The 19,757-nt window shown below is 48.7% G+C and overlaps 1 protein-coding gene across 1 annotated transcript; it reads right to left on the reverse strand.

Annotated features, from left to right (window-relative positions):
• Positions 1-239: 239 nt before the first annotated feature.
• LOC138350109 (uncharacterized) lies at positions 240-758 on the reverse strand. Its single transcript, XM_069300404.1, has one exon. It carries the CDS (start codon positions 756-758, stop codon positions 240-242), a length of 519 nt encoding a protein of 172 aa, XP_069156505.1.
• Between the last annotated feature and the right edge of the window lie 18,999 nt (positions 759-19,757).

Consider the following 19,757-nt stretch of genomic DNA (forward strand, 5'->3'; position numbering starts at 1 on the left):
TATTTAATAATATATATATATATATATATATATATATATATATATATATATATATATATATATATATATATATATATATATATATATATATATATATATATATATATATATATATGTTAAGGTCGATATAAATAGGATCTGACTCATACATGTTATGCCTTCTGCGGTTTCCTGAACCCTTTTATTCTTACGTCGTGTACAACCATAAACATCAGTGACTGCTCTGGCCGTGTACAACCTCACTCTTCATAACCACTTGTGTCGTGTACAACCCTCGACGGCTCCCCAGGAGTCAGCGCCAGGGATGTGCAGCTGCCGGCCAGCAGACACAGTGCCAGGGATGTGCTGCTGCTGGCCAGCAGACACAGTGCCAGGGATGTGCTGCTGCCGGCCAGCAGACACAGTGCCAGGGATGTGCAGCTGCCGGCCAGCAGACACAGTGCCAGGGATGTGCAGCTGCCGGCCAGCAGACACAGCGCCAGGGATGTGCAGCTGCCGGCCAGCAGACACAGTGCCAGGGATGTGCAGCTGCCGGCCAGCAGACACAGCGCCAGGGATGTGCTGCTGCCGGCCAGCAGACACAGTGCCAGGGATGTGCTGCTGCCGGCCAGCAGACACAGTGCCAGGGATGTGCAGCTGCCGGCCAGCAGACACAGTGCCAGGGATGTGCTGCTGCCGGCCAGCAGACACAGTGCCAGGGATGTGCAGCTGCCGGCCAGCAGACACAGTGCCAGGGATGTGCTGCTGCTGGCCAACATGGGGGGGGGGAATGAATTACGACGTGTTTTTGGAAGCAGTAATTACGGCAACATTTGGCCTCGTTAACAGCCACCAACCGCTCGCCACACTTTTATTACGCTCTGGTAATTTTATAGAGATATTCATTTTAATATTGAGTGTGATATTGGTGTGTTCATACTCACCGGCGCCCAGGGACCAACCTCACCGGCCAGTATGTATTCATGTGGGAGAACATATGAATATGCACGTATATATACATAGGTATCATGGGGAATTTACTTAAAAATAGTATAGAGCGTAATGTAAATTGTTGAGAGTAATATGTATTACTCAACATGTGTATTATACACATTGATGAACAGCGTCACAGACGGTTGGAACTAATGTGTATAGATCAGACTGTCCCACCCCCCCCCCACACACAACCAACCTCACCCCACACACACTCATACACTACCTGTCCCTGTCTTCCCTACCTACATGTTGACGATTTCGTGGATCAGTGTCCCCGTGGCCCGGTCTGTGACCAGGCCTGCTTGCTAGTTTAATCAACGAGAGAATGCCTGGCTCACCTAAAGATCCATAAGAGATAGTTCCTTCTCTAAGCGTCAGAATACACACACACAAACACTCCTACCACAAGGCTGAACTTGAACCTTGCAACATTGCAAGCAACAGGAAGACTGAAAGAAATAAACTGCAAAAGGGAGGCACGCGTGAATAGGTTGCACAACAGAATAGCAATGATGGAAGATAAAGACAAGGCAGCAACGGATGTCGGAAAATCCGACACCATTTAATAATATCATACAGACAGATAATAATTGCTGTATTGTATAAACAAGTTACCCATAGAAAATGTAATTATAGTGGAATTACCATCTATAGAAAACGGGATATCATTACCACATACTATTATAAAATCACCACCTATTATGGTGGGAATTATTCTTAAATACATTAGTCTTTGGACTTTACCATCATAAAAACATCTCATATAAATTAACTTAATTATCAGAATTAAAATAGAGTAAATGTGACCCTTCTATCACTTACTGTCATCTGGACAATGTAGGCCAGTAGCGTCAGGGGTGAGGGAGTGGTCAGGGATTGTTGTTGTCACCTCCGAGACGCATGGAGCAAATTTGGCTCCTATTATATCTGGACAATGTCGGCCAGTAGCGTCAGTAGTATGGAGTGTTAGACATTGTTTGTACTGAGACCACAGAGGCTCACGGGAGCAAATACGGCTCCTGTTAATTTTACTTGGACGAAGTATTATGGAAACCAAAGGTGTACCATCATCAACACGCTGTCAACAAATTCAAGTTAAGTGTTCTGCCGAAACCCATTTATCTATCATTTATGGCCATTAATGTCATTAGGTAGGGTGGGCCAGTTAGAGCACGAGATCGCCTCATACTAAAGGTAATTAAGCCAGGTCTTCATGGTTCCTTGTACAGTGTTTTCTCTGATATAGTTGTCATATACTAGGATTCTGGCTTCATAGCTAGCACCCTTTTGACAGGTCAAGACGAGGAAGCATGCTTTGTGCATCAGTTACCAGGGTGATGGAAGCTACCTCAAAGAGGGAAAATGTGGTGTCTACATCCTGGTTATACCTAGTGGACTAAGGCCTGCTGTACAAATAAGATAAGGAACCTCTTCAATGTATGTAGTCTAATACTGTAGTTTGATTGGCTGCATATATATAAATTCAATTAATATAAACCCCCTCTAATGTGTAGAGGATCGATTTGTGAGATTATGAGATTATTGCAGAAATACAGTCCACTTATCATTATACAAATTGCTATCGAAGTATATAAATTAACGTAAATATAAATTCTATATAAATTCATATAAATTAAATAAATATAAATCTCACAGGTCGGTTCCCACAACGGATGTGAGTAGGATAACAGAGCAGAAAATTAAACAGAGAAAGTAATCGACATTTGGGGAGTAAGATGAGACCAATCATGTGTTGACGCAGCGAAACGTTCAGAGGGAAGAAGATAATTAAGGCAACAGTATTAAAGGCTGTAAGAACTACCCAAGTCATGAAATGTTTGATATATGAGGAATGAGAAAAAGTAGCACCGAGTGTTTACAAGACACGACATGACTGGAGGGAAGGCAGGCAGGCAGGCAGGCAGCAGAAAGTCTCAGAGAAGAAAAGCAAATGAGATATGGAAGGAGACCAGAAAATGGCACGAACAGGGCACAAGGACAAAGCAAACCTGGCAACAGAGACTAGAACCCAAGAACAAGCGGGAGGACCAGCTTAACCATGCAACACATAGTATTACAGGAGACAGACTGTAGGGCTGCCCAGGCTATTGCAACAATGTAACATGAACACAAACAAGTAGGCAATAGTGACTATAGTAAACCCCCCCCCCCCCGCCTTCCCCTAGCACACACGGACACGCAGCCACATGAACAAGTACTCCTCGTGGGGAAGACAGAAGCTGTCCAGTTAATATAAGACACAACTTGTGTACACAAATGGAGACTGAATTACAAATAAAGAAGTAGAGTAAAGTGTGGCAGTACAACTGCGCGTGATCGCGATAATGGAAACGAAACTGACAAGTTTTAAAGGACATAAACTCTTCACAAAATGGAATCAAGTAATAAGGAGAAAGAGAGTGCACAGAGGGGAGGTTGTGGAGCTGTGTAGCTACAGCGGCTCAGGAGCTGTGAAGTAAACTGTCACGGGAAGCTGACATAGACAATAAAAAAATTTAAGGGCAATGGGAAAATTAGATACAATAGCCAGAGGAAGAAGACCTAAAATCCAAATATTGGGGGACCTCAACCACCGAGAAACTGACTGAATAAAGAGGTCTCCTCATGGAGTGGTAAGACCTGGTGAGCAAAACTGGTAGACATGACAGACATCTTAAAGCAATATATCACAGAAGCAACAAGAGTAAGCAGAGATTACCACCAACACCAGACTCTCATATTCTCCCAAAATGAAAAAAATTTCTCATGAAATGTTGGTTGTGGGAAGAGATTATATGTTCCTTAATGGAGCCCTGTTGCTTATGTAATAAGCAACAGGGCTCCATTAAGGAACATATAATCTCTTCCCACAACCAAACCATCGCCAGAGAAATCCTAGTAAACAACACAGAAATCATCGATAGATACAGCGATAGCAGGCGGCTTGACGTCTGCGAGGCTCTACACATCAAGAAGTCAACACCAGCAATCAACAGCCAATTAATGCACAACTATATTCTACCCACCTCAAGACTCCGCTCCAATATAGAAGCATCAAGAAATATGGACCAATAGGCTTTCTACAATCACTTCTATTCAATACCCATTGTTTCGTGTTCTGTCTTGTGTTTAGGAATTTAATACCCTATTAATACCACCTCACCCCATCCACCTCACTCAAATGTAGATATAAACAAATCGAAGATGTGTAAGTTCTATTCAGTTGTGTATGTGTAAGCTAAAGTCTTTGAAAATGTAATAAGTTTTACGAAACGCGCTCAAGTGTCGCGTCAGACTAGAAATAAAAATGAATTTTGGAGAATTGATTTTTGAATTACCACCAACAGTGAAAAGAAACGTACGAAAGATCGAGAAAATTCGTGTTAGAATTTTTAATCTTACTTTTTTGGTCATATTTAATAATATATATATATATATATATATATATATATATATATATATATATATATATATATATATATATATATATATATATATATATATATATATATATATATGTCGTACCTAGTAGCCAGAACGCACTTCTCGGCCTACTATGCAAGGCCCGATTTGCCTAATAAGCCGAGTTTTCCTTAATTAATATATTTTCTCTAATTTTTTTCTTATGAAATGATAAAGCTACCCATTTCATTATGTATGAAGTCAATTTTTTTTTATTTGAGTTAAAATTAACGTAGATATATGACCGAACCTAACCAACCCTACCTAACCTAACCTATCTTTATAGGTTAGGTTAGGTTAGGTAGCCGAAAAAGTTAGGTTAGGTTAGGTTAGGTAGGTTAGGTAGTCGAAAAACAATTAATTCGTGAAAACTTGGCTTATTAGGCAAATCGGGCCTTGCATAGTAGGCTGAGAAGTGCGTTCTGGCTACTAGGTACGACATATATATATATATATATATATATATATACATATATATATATATATATATATATATATATATATATATATATATATATATATATATATATATATATATATATATATATATATACACACATAACACAAAGACTCAATCAGAGGAACAAATGCAAATTCGTGGTACGTGAGTAGTGAGGGAGGGCTGGGCGGGGGAGGGCAGGGGTGCTCAGGGCCAAAGACGCGCGACCTGTCATCAATAAGACATCTGTCAGCCAGCACCAGTCTTATTGGAAATGGCTCCCGACACACGCACACAGCTTTTCTAAAATATTCTGAGTATCTGTCAGTATTTTCCCGCGTCAGAGTGCCACCCCCCCCCCCTCACGGGACACCCTGCCGCCCCCGCTCACGGGACACCCTGCCGCCCCCCCCCCTCACGGGGCACCCTGCCGCACCCCTCACGGGGCACCCTGCCGCCCCCCTCACGGGGTGCACTGCTTTTGACCATGTCATGGTTTAGTGGTCTAAGGCCAGGGTGTATGGTGACCACAACCAGGGTGTATGGGGACCACAGCCAGGGTGTATGGGGACCACAGCCAGGGTGTATGGGGACCACAGCTAGCCAGGGTGCATTGCTTTGACCATATTTTGGAGTAGTGATCCAAGGCGTGTGCTTCGTGCACAGGTTCGAATCCTCTTCTCGGCTCGTACTGATTTTCTCATCATTATTTTTATTAATATTATTAACATTATTATTAAATTTATTAATATCATAATTGTTATTATTATCATAATTATAATTATTATTGGTATTATTATTATTATTATTATTATTAATTTATTATTATTGTATTATAGTTATTTATTATTAGCTTAGTTTAGGATAAAACCCCACACACACACACTTATGTTTGTGTGTGTCTTATGTAAAGATTTATACCAAGTCTTTCACACTGTCCTGAGTGTTTTGTCGAGGTGTGAGTGTGTGGTGAGGACCAGAGGTGTGAGTGTGTAGTGAGGACCAGAGGTGTGAGTGTGTGGTGAGGACCAGAGGTGTGAGTGTGTGGTGACGACCAGAGGTGTGAGTGTGTAGTGAGGACCAGAGGTGTGAGTGTGTAGTGAGGACCAGAGGTGTAAGTGTGTGGTGAGGACCAGAGGTGTGAGTGTGTAGTGAGGACCAGAGGTGTGAGTGTGTGGTGAGGACCAGAGGTGTGAGTGTGTGGTGACGACCAGAGGTGTGAGTGTGTAGTGAGGACCAGAGGTGTGAGTGTGTAGTGAGGACCAGAGGTGTAAGTGTGTGGTGAGGACCAGAGGTGTGAGTGTGTAGTGAGGACCAGAGGTGTGAGTGTGTGGTGAGGACCAGAGGTGTGAGTGTGTAGTGAGGACCAGAGGTGTGAGTGTGTGGTGAGGACCAGAGGTGTGAGTGTGTGGTGACGACCAGAGGTGTGAGTGTGTAGTGAGGACCAGAGGTGTGAGTGTGTAGTGAGGACCAGAGGTGTAAGTGTGTGGTGAGGACCAGAGGTGTGAGTGTGTAGTGAGGACCAGAGGTGTGAGTGTGTGGTGAGGACCAGAGGTGTGAGTGTGTAGTGAGGACCAGAGGTGTGAGTGTGTGGTGAGGACCAGAGGTGTGAGTGTGTAGTGAGGACCAGAGGTGTGAGTGTGTAGTGAGGACCAGAGGTGTAAGTGTGTGGTGAGGACCAGAGGTGTGAGTGTGTAGTGAGGACCAGAGGTGTGAGTGTGTAGTGAGGACCAGAGGTGTGAGTGTGTGGTGAGGACCAGAGGTGTGAGTGTGTAGTGAGGACCAGAGGTGTGAGTGTGTGGTGAGGACCAGAGGTGTGAGTGTGTAGTGAGGACCAGAGGTGTGAGTGTGTGGTGAGGACCAGAGGTGTGAGTGTGTAGTGAGGACCAGAGGTGTGAGTGTGTGGTGAGGACCAGAGGTGTGAGTGTGTAGTGAGGACCAGAGGTGTGAGTGTGTGGTGAGGACCAGAGGTGTGAGTGTGTAGTGAGGACCAGAGGTGTGAGTGTGTGGTGAGGACCAGAGGTGTGAGTGTGTGGTGAGGACCAGAGGTGTGAGTGTGTGGTGAGGACCAGAGGTGTGAGTGTGTAGTGAGGACCAGAGGTGTGAGTGTGTAGTGAGGACCAGAGGTGTAAGTGTGTGGTGAGGACCAGAGGTGTGAGTGTGTAGTGAGGACCAGAGGTGTGAGTGTGTAGTGAGGACCAGAGGTGTGAGTGTGTGGTGAGGACCAGAGGTGTGAGTGTGTGGTGACGACCTGAGGTGTGAGTGTGTAGTGAGGACCAGAGGTGTGAGTGTGTAGTGAGGACCAGAGGTGTGAGTGTGTAGTGAGGACCAGAGGTGTAAGTGTGTAGTGAGGACCAGAGGTGTGAGTGTGTAGTGAGGACCAGAGGTGTGAGTGTGTAGTGAGGACCAGAGGTGTGAGTGTGTGGTGAGGACCAGAGGTGTGAGTGTGTAGTGAGGACCAGAGGTGTGAGTGTGTGGTGAGGACCAGAGGTGTGAGTGTGTAGTGAGGACCAGAGGTGTGAGTGTGTGGTGAGGACCAGAGGTGTGAGTGTGTAGTGAGGACCAGAGGTGTGAGTGTGTGGTGAGGACCAGAGGTGTGAGTGTGTAGTGAGGACCAGAGGTGTGAGTGTGTGGTGAGGACCAGAGGTGTGAGTGTGTGGTGACGACCAGAGGTGTGAGTGTGTAGTGAGGACCAGAGGTGTGAGTGTGTGGTGAGGACCAGAGGTGTGAGTGTGTAGTGAGGACCAGAGGTGTGAGTGTGTGGTGAGGACCAGAGGTGTGAGTGTGTGGTGAGGACCAGAGGTGTGAGTGTGTAGTGAGGACCAGAGGTGTAAGTGTGTGGTGACGACCAGACTCACATCTCAACCTCTAATGCGCGGCTACCTGTTGTTGTTGTTGTTGTTGTTGTTGTTGTTGTTGTTGTTGTTGTTGTTGTTGTTGTTGTTGTTGTTGTTGTAGAGTCAGCTGCTGGGAACAACAAACTGCAAGTAGCACGGGCTATGGTGAGCCCCTAGTGGACTTACCCGGCACAGGAGCTCGGCTCTGACTGGCGCTGCTACACTGGATTTATGCCAAGAGGAATGGATCTACACCACTGCCCTGAGAGTCCCCACCACTACGCCTACACCTCTGCCCTGAGAGCCCCCACCACTACGCCTACACCTCTGCCCTGAGAGCCCCCACCACTACTCCTACACCACTGCCCTGAGAGCCCCCACCACTACTCCTACACCTCTGCCCTGAGAGCCCCCACCACTACGCCTACACCTCTGCCCTGAGAGCCCCCACCACTACTCCTACACCACTGCCCTGAGAGCCCCCACCACTACTCCTACACCTCTGCCCTGAGAGCCCCCACTACTACGCCTACACCTCTGCCCTGAGAGCCCCCACCACTACTCCTACACCACTGCCCTGAGAGCCCCCACCACTACGCCTACACCACTGCCCTGAGAGCCCCCACCACTGCTCCTACACCACTGCCCTGAGAGCCCCCACCACTACGCCTACACCTCTGCCCTGAGAGCCCACCACCACTACGCCTACACCACTGCCCTGAGAGCCCCCACCACTGCTCCTACACCACTGCCCTGAGAGCCCCCACCACTGCTCCTACACCACTGCCCTGAGAGCCCCCACCACTACGCCTACACCACTGCCCTGAGAGCCCCCACCACTACGCCTACACCACTGCCCTGAGAGCCCCCACCACTGCTCCTACACCACTGCCCTGAGAGCCCCCACCACTGCTCCTACACCACTGCCCTGAGAGCCCCCACCACTACTCCTACACCTCTGCCCTGAGAGCCCCCACCACTACGCCTACACCTCTGCCCTGAGAGCCCCCACCACTACTCCTACACCACTGCCCTGAGAGCCCCCACCACTGCTCCTACACCTCTGCCCTGAGAGCCCCCAAACTACTCCTACACCTCTGCCCTGAGAGCCCACCACCACTACGCCTACACCACTGCCCTGAGAGCCCCCACCACTACTCCTACACCTCTGCCCTGAGAGCCCCCACCACTACGCCTACACCTCTGCCCTGAGAGCCCCCACCACTACTCCTACACCACTGCCCTGAGAGCCCCCACCACTGCTCCTACACCTCTGCCCTGAGAGCCCCCACCACTGCCCTGAGAGCCCCACCACTGCCCTGAGAGTCCCCACCACTGCCCTGAGAGCCCCCCCCCCCCACTTTTGTCACTCGGCCCAATCAAAATTCCGTAAGAAACGTAAATATACAATATTTTCTTTGCGTTAAATTCGGAGAGCAAATACACGGGCGAACACTTGGATGCCTAGACTGGAGTTGTCTGGTAGAGACAGGCACGCACACCTCCCCCCTTCACACACCCCCTTCTCTCCCCCCTCTCACCCCCTTCTCTCCCCCCTCACACCCCTTCTCTCCCCCCCTCACTCCTCCCCCTTTCCCCCTCTCCCCTTGTGTTTCCCCCTTTACTCGAGATGAAATTCCGAATAATTGATTTGACTCTCAATTTTTCTCATTTTTTGTAACTGTAAGTGATGTCTACTTAGCGACTTGGAGAAAGGATTTTTTTCAGCTTAAACTTTTGGGAAATTACGGATCTAAAAGGGGGAGGACGCGATGATTGGATTCTTTGCTGCTTCACCCTGGATCTGCAGCTCTTGCTCCGGCCGCCCCACGCTCACACAACACTCTGACACAACACTCTCACACAACACACTGACACAACACTCTGACACAACACTCTGACACAACACTCTCACACAACACTCTGACACAACACTGACACAACACACTGACACAACACTCTGACACAACACACTGACACAACACTCTGACACAACACACTGACACAACACACTGACACAACACACTGACACAACACTGACACAACACTCTGACACAACACACTGACACAACACTGACACAACACACTGACACAACACACTGACACAACACACTGACACAACACACTGACACAACACTCTGACACAACACTCTCACACAACACACTGACACAATACACTGACACAACACACTGACACAACACCCTGACACAACACACTGACACAACACACTGACACAACACTCTGACACAACACACTGACACAACACTGACACAACACACTGACACAACACACTGACACAACACTCTGACACAACACTCTGACACAACACACTGACACAACACTGACACAACACACTGACACAACACACTGACACAACACACTGACACAACACACTGACACAACACACTGACACAACACACTGACACAACACTGACACAACACTCTGACACAACACACTGACACAACACTGACACAACACACTGACACAACACACTGACACAACACACTGACACAACACACTGACACAACACTCTGACACAACACTCTGACACAACACACTGACACAACACACTGACACAACACACTGACACAACACTGACACAACACACTGACACAACACACTGACACAACACTCTGACACAACACTCTGACACAACACACTGACACAACACACTGACACAACACTGACAACACACTGACACAACACACTGACACAACACACTGACACAACACTCTGACACAACACACTGACACAACACTCTGACACAACACTGACACAACACACTGACACAACACACTGACACAACACTGACACAACACACTGACACAACACTGACACAACACACTGACACAACACACTGACACAACACTGACACAACACACTGACACAACACACTGACACAACACTCTGACACAACACTCTGACACAACACTCTGACACAACACACTGGTGGTGGGTGTGGCGCTGGTGGGGGTGGGGGGCGGAGGGACAAGCATCAGGTGGTTCCGAGGGGGGAGACCAATGATTAGGTAGTAAGGCTGGAGGAGACACAGAGCAGGTTGTAGCGGTTGGGGCGGGTCAGGTGGAGGTAGTTAGGGAAGCAAGGATCAGGTGTTGGGGACATGTGAGGTGACACCCCATCAGTGATACAGGTACATAATGGGGAAGAGTCGATCTCTCCCTCAGCCCTTCACCCATTACCCCGGTAATTACCTCCACTGTCACCCCTTCCTGCCACTCCTCCCCACACCCCCCCCCCCCCACACAAAATCACCACACTAGTCACTGCACACACTCCAATACCCTGCCACACACACCACACTCCAATACCCTGCCACACTACAATACACAACCACACCCCACACTCCAATACCCTGCCACACACCAGTAATCAGAAGCAATGTATCGGGCTGGAGAAATGTCACAAGTGGAGTACCACAGGGTTCAGTTCTTGCACCAGTGATGTTTATTGTCTACATAAATGATCTACCAGTTGGTATACAGAATTATATGAACATGTTTGCTGATGATGCTAAGATAATAGGAAGGATAAGAAACTTAGATAATTGTCATGCCCTTCAAGATGACCTGGACAAAATAAGTATATGGAGCACCACTTGGCAAATGGAATTTAATGTGAATATATACCAGGTTATGGAATGTGGAATATGAGAACATAGACTCCACACAACCTAGTGAGAAATCTTTAAAGAATTCTGATAAAGAAAGAGATCTAGGAGTGGTTCTAGATAGAAAACTGTCACCTGAGGACCACATTAGGAACATTGTGCGAGGAGCCTATGCCACGCTTTCTAACTTGAGAATTGCTTTTAAATACATGGATGGAGAAATACTGAAGAAATTGTTCACGACTTTTGTTAGGCCAAAGCTAGAATATGCAGCGGTTATGTGGTGCCCATATCTTAAGAAGCACATCAACAAACTGGAAAAGGTGCAAAGACATGCTACTAAGTGGCTCCCAGAACTGAAGGGCAAGAGTTACGAGGAGAGGTTAGAGGCATTAAATATGGAAAAAATTAGAAGATAGAAGGAAAAAGAGGCGATATGATCACTACGTACAAAATAGTAACAGGAATTGATAAAAATCGATAGGGAAGATTTCCTGAGACCCGGAACTTCAAGAACAAGAGGTCATAGATATAAACTAACGAAACAATGCTGCCGGAGAAATATAAGAAAATTCACTTTCGCAAACAGAGTGGTAGACGGTTGGAACAAGTTAGGTGAGAAGGTGGTGGAGGCCAAGACCGTCAATAGTTTCAAAGCGTTATATGACAAAGAGTGCTGGGAAGACGGGACACCACGAGCGTAGCTCTCATCCTGTAACTACACTTAGGTAATTACACTTAGGTAATTACACACCCGACTCCAATACCTTGAGGCAAGTCATTATATCTTCGCTCCTCATATAAACACATTACCTGTTGGAAATAGTAAAGCATTTTTGTAATGCAAAGTTGGGTATTTGGACTCCGTGAGGTTAGGCTAGTCAGTAGGAAGCAGAACACGCGGCCACTTGGACTCTACCAACGCTGCAAGGAGGCCTAGTCAACCCTCAAACGTTAAACGAAGGCTTAACATACGCAGAAAAGCGACGAGTAGGTCTGGCGTACCTATATATACTACGAGTAGGTCTGGCGTGCCCACACACACGCTTCAGATATCCTGCCGTACCCACACACACGCTTCAGATATCCTGCCGTACCCACACACACGCTTCAGATATCCTGCCGTACCCACACACACGCTTCAGATATCCTGCCGTACCCACACACACGCTTCAGATATCCTGCCGTACCCACACACACGCTTCAGATATCCTGCCGTACCCACACACACGCTTCAGATATCCTGCCGTACCCACACACACGCTACGGACAGCCTGGCGTACACACACACACACACACACACACACACACACACACACACACACACACACACACCTCTGCATGTTCCACGTACACGCCATCCAGGGCCAACATGCCTCTCCAGCACACAGCTTACAAGAGCGCGACTCTTCAACCCACAGATGAAAAATTTCGAGGACTTGTCCAAACCGGATGCCAGGCGGCCTGCTATCATATCCATGATTTTCAAGGACTTTCGGGGATCCCAAAAGTTCTAATTTTTATGTACAAAGTTTCTGGCTTTTGAAAAAAATGCTCTGAAAATTTCAGTACCTTGTAAACTTTGCATTATCTACAGGAGCCCTGATATTACCTGATATTACGGTGTTTGGTAGAGTAGAGGTGCGTGAAGTATACTGACCTCCAGGCTACAGTTGCTAGCTCATAGCTGAGAGAGAGAGAGAGAGAGAGAGAGAGAGAGAGAGAGAGAGAGAGAGAGAGAGAGAGAGAGAAAGAGAGAGAGAAAGAGAGAGAGAGAAAGAGAGAGAGAGAGAAAGAGAGAGAGAGGGAGAGAGAGAGAGAGAGAGAGAGAGAGAGAGAGAGAGAGAGAGAGAGAGAGAGAGAGAGAGAGAGAGAGAGAGAGAGAGAGAGAGAGAGACAGAGACAGAGAGAGAGACAGAGAGAGAGACAGAGAGAGAGAGACAGAGAGAGAGAGAGAGACAGAGAGAGAGACAGAGAGACAGAGAGAGACAGAGAGAGACCGAGAGACAGAGAGACAGAGAGACAGAGAGAGACAGAGAGAGACAGAGAGACAGAGAGACATTAAGTAATACATGAACGCGTTATCTCCTCCACCAACATATATTCACCGGCAAAAGAAACTCGCACAAAGAAAAAGCCTAAATATCCCGAGCATAAATGTCACCACCAACTTCTCGAATCCTAAAAGTATAATTCCTTATTCACAATGTCCATTTTTCATCGCCCTTCTCCCCTCCCCCCCCCCCCATCCCCCCTTCTCCCCCTCCCTCCCCCTCCTCCCCCAACTGTTTCCTTCCCTCCTCCTGCCCTTCCATCCCCCCCTTACCTTCCCTCAATCCTGCTCCATCCCCTGTCCTTCCCTCCCGCCCTGGCTTGACCCTTCCTGAAACATTGATGCCTCCAGCATCCAGACGGACTGACCACCCTAACTCCGACACAACTTTAGCCACAGATCCACGTCTCTCTCTCTCTCTCTCTCTCTCTCTCTCTCTCTCTCTCTCTCTCTCTCTCTCTCTCTCTCTCTCTCTCTCTCTCTCTCTCTCTCTCTCTCTCCCTCTCCCTCTCTCTCTCTCTCTCTCTCTCTCTCTCTCTCTCTCTCTCTCTCTCTCTCTCTCTCTCTCTCTGTCTCTCTCTCTCTCTCTCTCTCTCTCTCTCTCTCTCTCTCTCTCTCTCTCTCTCTCTCTCTCTCTCTCTCTCTCTCTCTCTCTCTCTCTCTCTCTCTCAGATCTCGGGAAAAAATTAACATAAATTTTCTGCTGTTCCTCCTTTGGCCGTAACGACACAGAACAGATGATCTTCCCACGACGTGAAAGTCTCCCTCAAGGAGCGCCCCGTCACAAGGAGCGCCCCGTCCCAAGGAGCGCCCCGTCCCAAGGAGCGTCCCGGCCCAAGGACCGCACCGTCCCAAGGACCGCCCCGTCTCAAGGACCGCACCGTCTCAAGGAGCGCACCGTCTCAAGGACCGCCCCGTCTCAAGGAGCGCCCCGTCCCAAGGAGCGCCCCGTCCCAAGGAGCGCCCCATCCCAAGGACCGCCCCGTCTCAAGGAGCGCCCCGTCTCAAGGACCGCCCCGTCCCAAGGAGCGCCCCGTCCCAAGGACCGCCCCGTCCCAAGGAGCGCCCCGTCCCAAGGACCGCCCCGTCCCAAGGCCCACCCCGTCTCAAGGACCGCCCCGTCCCAAGGCCCACCCCGTCTCAAGGACCGCCCCGTCCCAAGGCCCACCCCGTCCCAACGCCCGCCCCGTCCCAAGGACCGACCCGTCTCAAAGCACTTGGCCAACAAATAAATGTTTTTAATGTTTCACACCGTTAGGTTCCTAACACCTGCGGTCCATCGGCGGACCACCCGGGCCACCGTCGGACTACCCGGTCCACCGGCGGACCAGCCGGTCCACCGGCGGACCAGCCGATTAGACCATTACAAAAATTCCGAGAGAGACAGACATGCAGAGACAGACATGCAGAGACAGACATGCAGAGACAGACATGCAGAGACAGACATGCAGAGACAGACATGCAGAGAGACAGAGACAGATAGAGGCCTGTAGAGAGAACGGGTCGCCCAGGGCAAAGAGAGAGACAGGAAAAACAGAAGAACAGTGACAATCAACAACACAGACAGACACAGGGAAATACAGAGATAGACAGACACAGGGAAATACAGAGACAGACAGACAGATAGCGATAGGACAAGAAGGAAAGAGTGGAATACTGAAGAGAGTAGAATAGGGTTGGGGGGGGGTGGGAGAGAGGAGGGGTGAAAGATTGGGGAAATTGGGAGTTAGGGGGGAGAAAGAGACCCGGGCACAGCCGGCCACCCTTCAACAGAGAGAGAGGCTAAAGCCCGTCCACCAGTTGGAGAGTATCAACAGGTTGAGTATCCTTAGGCGTTTGGGCGCCTGACAGCTGAGTAGACAGCGCTTCGTATTCGTAGTCCTGAGGTTCCGGGTTCGATCCCCGGTGGAGGTGGAGACAAATGGGCAAAATGTTTCTGTCACCCTGATGCCCCTCTTACCTAGCAGTAAATAGGTACCTAGGAGTTAAACAGCTGCTACGGGCTGCTTCCTGGGGGGATGTGTCTGGTCGAGGACCGGGCCGTGGGGAAGCTAAGCCCCGAAATCATCTCAAGATAACCTCAAGATAGATCCTCCCATCTGCTTATCCACCAGCTGGTAACTGACCAACCCGTCCTCTTAAAAATGACGTCACTTTTGGCTCGTATGCGCGCTATGGCCAAAAGTGGACGTAATTTGACATGAAACCGACTCACAAAAGTGGCGTACTGTCCCATTTTCTGTTTGAGTCCTCCGGCTTACTCGGAAAGGTTAGGAGAGGAAACTTTCAATTAACGGTTTTCATAACATTTTGAAACTTTATGACAATTTCCTGCCCACCTAACCTACTAGAGGACCCTTAACTAACTGTTGTTGAAAACAAAAATCCCAAATTTATTTTCATTTCTGCGACGTTATTTTTAACAGGACAGGTTTAACTGTCCACCAGCTGGTAACTGTCCACCAGCTGGTAACTGTCCTCCAGCTGGTAACTGTCCACCAGCTGGTAACTGTCCTCCAGCTGGTAACTGTCCCCCAGCTGGTAACTGTCCCCCAGCTGGTAACTGTCCACCAGCTTGTAACTGTCTACCAGCAGATAACTGTCCACCAGCTGGTAACTGTCCACCAGCTGGTAACTTTCCACCAGCTGGTAACTGTCCCCCAGCTGGTAACTGTCCCCCAGCTGGTAACTGTCCACCAGCTGGTAACTGTCCACCAGCTGGTAACTGTCCACCAGCTGGTAACTGTCCCCCAGCTGGTAACTGTCCACCAGCTGGTAACTGTCCACCAGCTGGTAACTGTCCACCAGCTGGTAACTGTCCACCAGCTGGTAACTGTCCACCAGCTGGTAACTGTCCACCAGCTGGTAACTGTCCACCAGCTGGTAACTGTCCACCAGCTGGTAACTGTCCACCAGCTGGTCATCGCGGACGGCCAGCGAGTCTCCGGACGCCGACCCATTAGTCAGAGGAGACTCAAGTTAGTGGCACGAAGTCTCCCAGCGGGGCATTAAGGCGCGCTAAACACGGCTGCCCGTGAGGGCCCTAACTCTTCCTCTGACGCGCCGCCGCCTCCCTCCCGGACAATGACGGATACACAAGCACCGCGCTCGACGCCGCTACGGACGCCGCTACGGACGCCGCTACGGCTTTTACTGAACACCATCGAGTCAAAATGGAGCACAATGAAGCGACAACGGAGCCCCATCCGGTCATAAGTCACAACGGAGCCTCTCTTGATGGTGCTCCGTTATGGCCGGATGGTGCTCAGTCTGGAAGGCTCTCTTTGGAATTATGATAATCATTATCATTATTATTTTTATTATTATTATTATGCTAAAAGCGATTCAATTTGTGGCCCTATTGAGTCTTCTAAGGAATCTAGAGACATCGATCTAGAGCCATAGGAATAGCCGGCGTGCACTGTGGTGTGGGTGATGGCACGCTCCACCACACTCTCCCTTGAAATACACAAGGAAGTCATAATGACGTGATCTATTGATGCAAAAAAACATTTGGAGCAATGCGGGGATCGAACCAGCGAGCTGGTGAACACCAGCCGCGTATGCCATACCCCTAGTCTACGATATGCTATAAAGCTATTCAACCTTGGGGACCCTACTGAGTCCTCCAAGGAATTCTGAAGACATCGAGCTGGTTGGGCACCCCTAGTTGTGCTTACAGGGGTGACTCTAGGGTGCAGGACTGGCCCCTAGATTCACCCAGTAGGGACGATCAGTGTAAATGACTGGCACCCGAGTCACCCTGGGGGCAGGGCTTGGGTGCAGGGCTGAGGTGCAGGGCTGGCACCAGTTGACGGTGGAGGCGGGGCCAGGGTGCAGGAGCCGCGTGCCCCACAACCTGACTATTGCATCGTGAACATCAGTAAATTCCAGACGGAGGCACCAGACCAGGAACCTCGCCTGATAAGACGACCCAAAAGCAATTAACTTAATGGAAGATATATCACCCAAGAACCAACAGAAAGACTTTAACCCAATAAATTTTCCTAATCGCAACAAAGTTTGAGATGAAAATAGCACTTAGCAATCCTTTTCTTGTTTCCCCATTTTTTTTGTTTGCTTCTGGAAAAACAATAGACTGTGCAAGCGTAAACCATATTACAGGCACAGTAGTTACCTGCTGCACTTCACACTACGTAATACAGTGACAATAGAGGAAACTAAAGAGGGTTTATTGGACCATGAGAGGCAGCTCTTGTTTCACTCAAACCCAACTCGCTCTTATATGGATAAGAAGTGATTATATAATTCGCAGCAGGAATACAAATGGTTTACCAGCAACCATGGCAGTGCCAGAGGCAACCATGACAGTGCTAGAGGCAACCATGACAGTGCTAGAGGCAACCATGGTAGTGCTAGAGGCATGGCAGTGCCAGAGGCAACCATGGCAGTGCCAGAGGCAACCATGACAGTGCCAGAGGCAACCATGACAGTGCCAGAGGCAACCATGACAGTGCTAGAGGCAACCATGGTAGTGCTAGAGGCATGGCAGTGCCAGACGCCACCATGACAGTGCCAGAGACAACCATGACAGTGCCAGACGCCACCATGACAGTGCCAGACGCCACCATGACAGTGCCAGACGCCACCATGACAGTGCCAGACGCCACCATGACAGTGCCAGACGCCACCATGACAGTGCCAGACGCCACCATGACAGTGCCAGAGGCAACCATGACAGCGCCAGAGACAACCATGACAGTACCAGAGGAGCACCGTCCGGTCTCTGACCACCAAACACACACACACACTACAATTCCCAACTGCTACTTAAAGTATACATTCACACACGATTTGTTAGACAGTTCCACTCCACCTTAATAACAACAAACCTGAAACAAAGGAGCAACAAAGTTTACTGTTATGCATAACGCCAACATTCTCAAGGTTCTCTACCGGCGCTCCATCGTGGAGAACCAGGTGGCGGCGTCTGCAACTCAAGGCGCTCGGTAATTAGCAGAGCCTAGAGAGAGAGAGAGAGAGAGAGAGAGAGAGAGAGAGAGAGAGAGAGAGGGGGGGGAGAAAGAGAGAGAGAGGGAGAGAGAGAGAGAGAGAGAGAGAGAGAGAGAGAGAGAGAGAGAGAGAGAGAGAGAGAGAGAGAGAGAGAGAGAGAGAGAGAGAGAGAGAGAGAGAGAGGGAGAGAGAGAGAGAGAGAGAGAGAGAGAGAGAGAGAGAGAGAGAGAGAGAGAGAGAGAGAGAGAGAGAGAGAGAGAGAGAGAGAGAGAGAGAGAGAGAGAGAGAGAGAGAGAGAGAGAGAGAGAGAGAGAGAGAGAGAGAGAGAGAGAGACAGGAGACACCACAACTTGTATGATCAACACAGGTGGTGTCAGCAGGTGATACCTGCCGTCAAACTTACTCCCCTAATTATCGTACACTCATCAACACTACCAAAGGGGTGTTATCGTTTCTGGCTCAGTGATGAGTGTATTTACCTAAGTGTAACTACCTAAGTGTAATTACCTAAGTGTAGATACAGGATGAGAGCTACGCTCGTGGTGTCCCGTCTTCCCAGCACTCTTTGTCATATAACGCTTTGAAACTACTGACGGTCTTGGCCTCCACCACCTTCTCACCTAACTTATTCCAACCGTCTACCACCGTGTGTGTGTGTGTGTGTGTGTGTGTGTGTGTGTGTGTGTGTGTGTGTGTGTGTGTGTGTGTGTGTGTGTGTGTGTGTGTGTGTGTGTGTGTGTGTGTGTGTGTACTCACCTAGTTGTGCGGGGCTTGAGCTCTGACTTTTTGGTCCCGCCTCTCAACTGTCAATCAACAGGTGTACAGATTCCTGAGCCTACTGGGCTCTATCATATCTACATTTGAAACAGTGTATGGAGTCAGCCTCCACCACATCTCTGCCTAATGCATTCCATCTGTTAACTACTCTGACACTGAAAAAAGTTCTTTCTAACGTCCCTGTGGCTCATTTGGGTACTCAGTTTCCACCTGTGTCCCCTTGTTCGCGTACCACCAGTGTTAAATAGTTTACCCTTATCTACCCTGTCAATTCCTCTGAGAATTTTGTAGGTGGTGATCATGTCTTTCCTTACTCTTCTGCCTTTCAGTGTCGTGAGGTGCATTTCACGCAGCCTTTCCTCATAACTCATGGCTCTTAGTTCTGGGACTAGCCTCGTGGCATACCTCTGAACACGAAGCGTTCCAGTGTGGTGTAGTGGACGAAGGTGGGGTCGTCGTGGTGTTTGGCTGCGATGTACCTGTTCCATTCTTCCTTACACAGGTTCCTGAAGGCAGTTCTGATGTTAGCCAGCCTCGCATACGCCGCAGATGTTATTATTTTTATGTGGGCTTCAGGAGACAGGTTTGGTGTGATATCAACTCCTAGAT

This window comes from Procambarus clarkii, chromosome 44 (assembly GCF_040958095.1).
Source record: "Procambarus clarkii isolate CNS0578487 chromosome 44, FALCON_Pclarkii_2.0, whole genome shotgun sequence".
Lineage (NCBI taxonomy): Eukaryota > Metazoa > Arthropoda > Malacostraca > Decapoda > Cambaridae > Procambarus > Procambarus clarkii.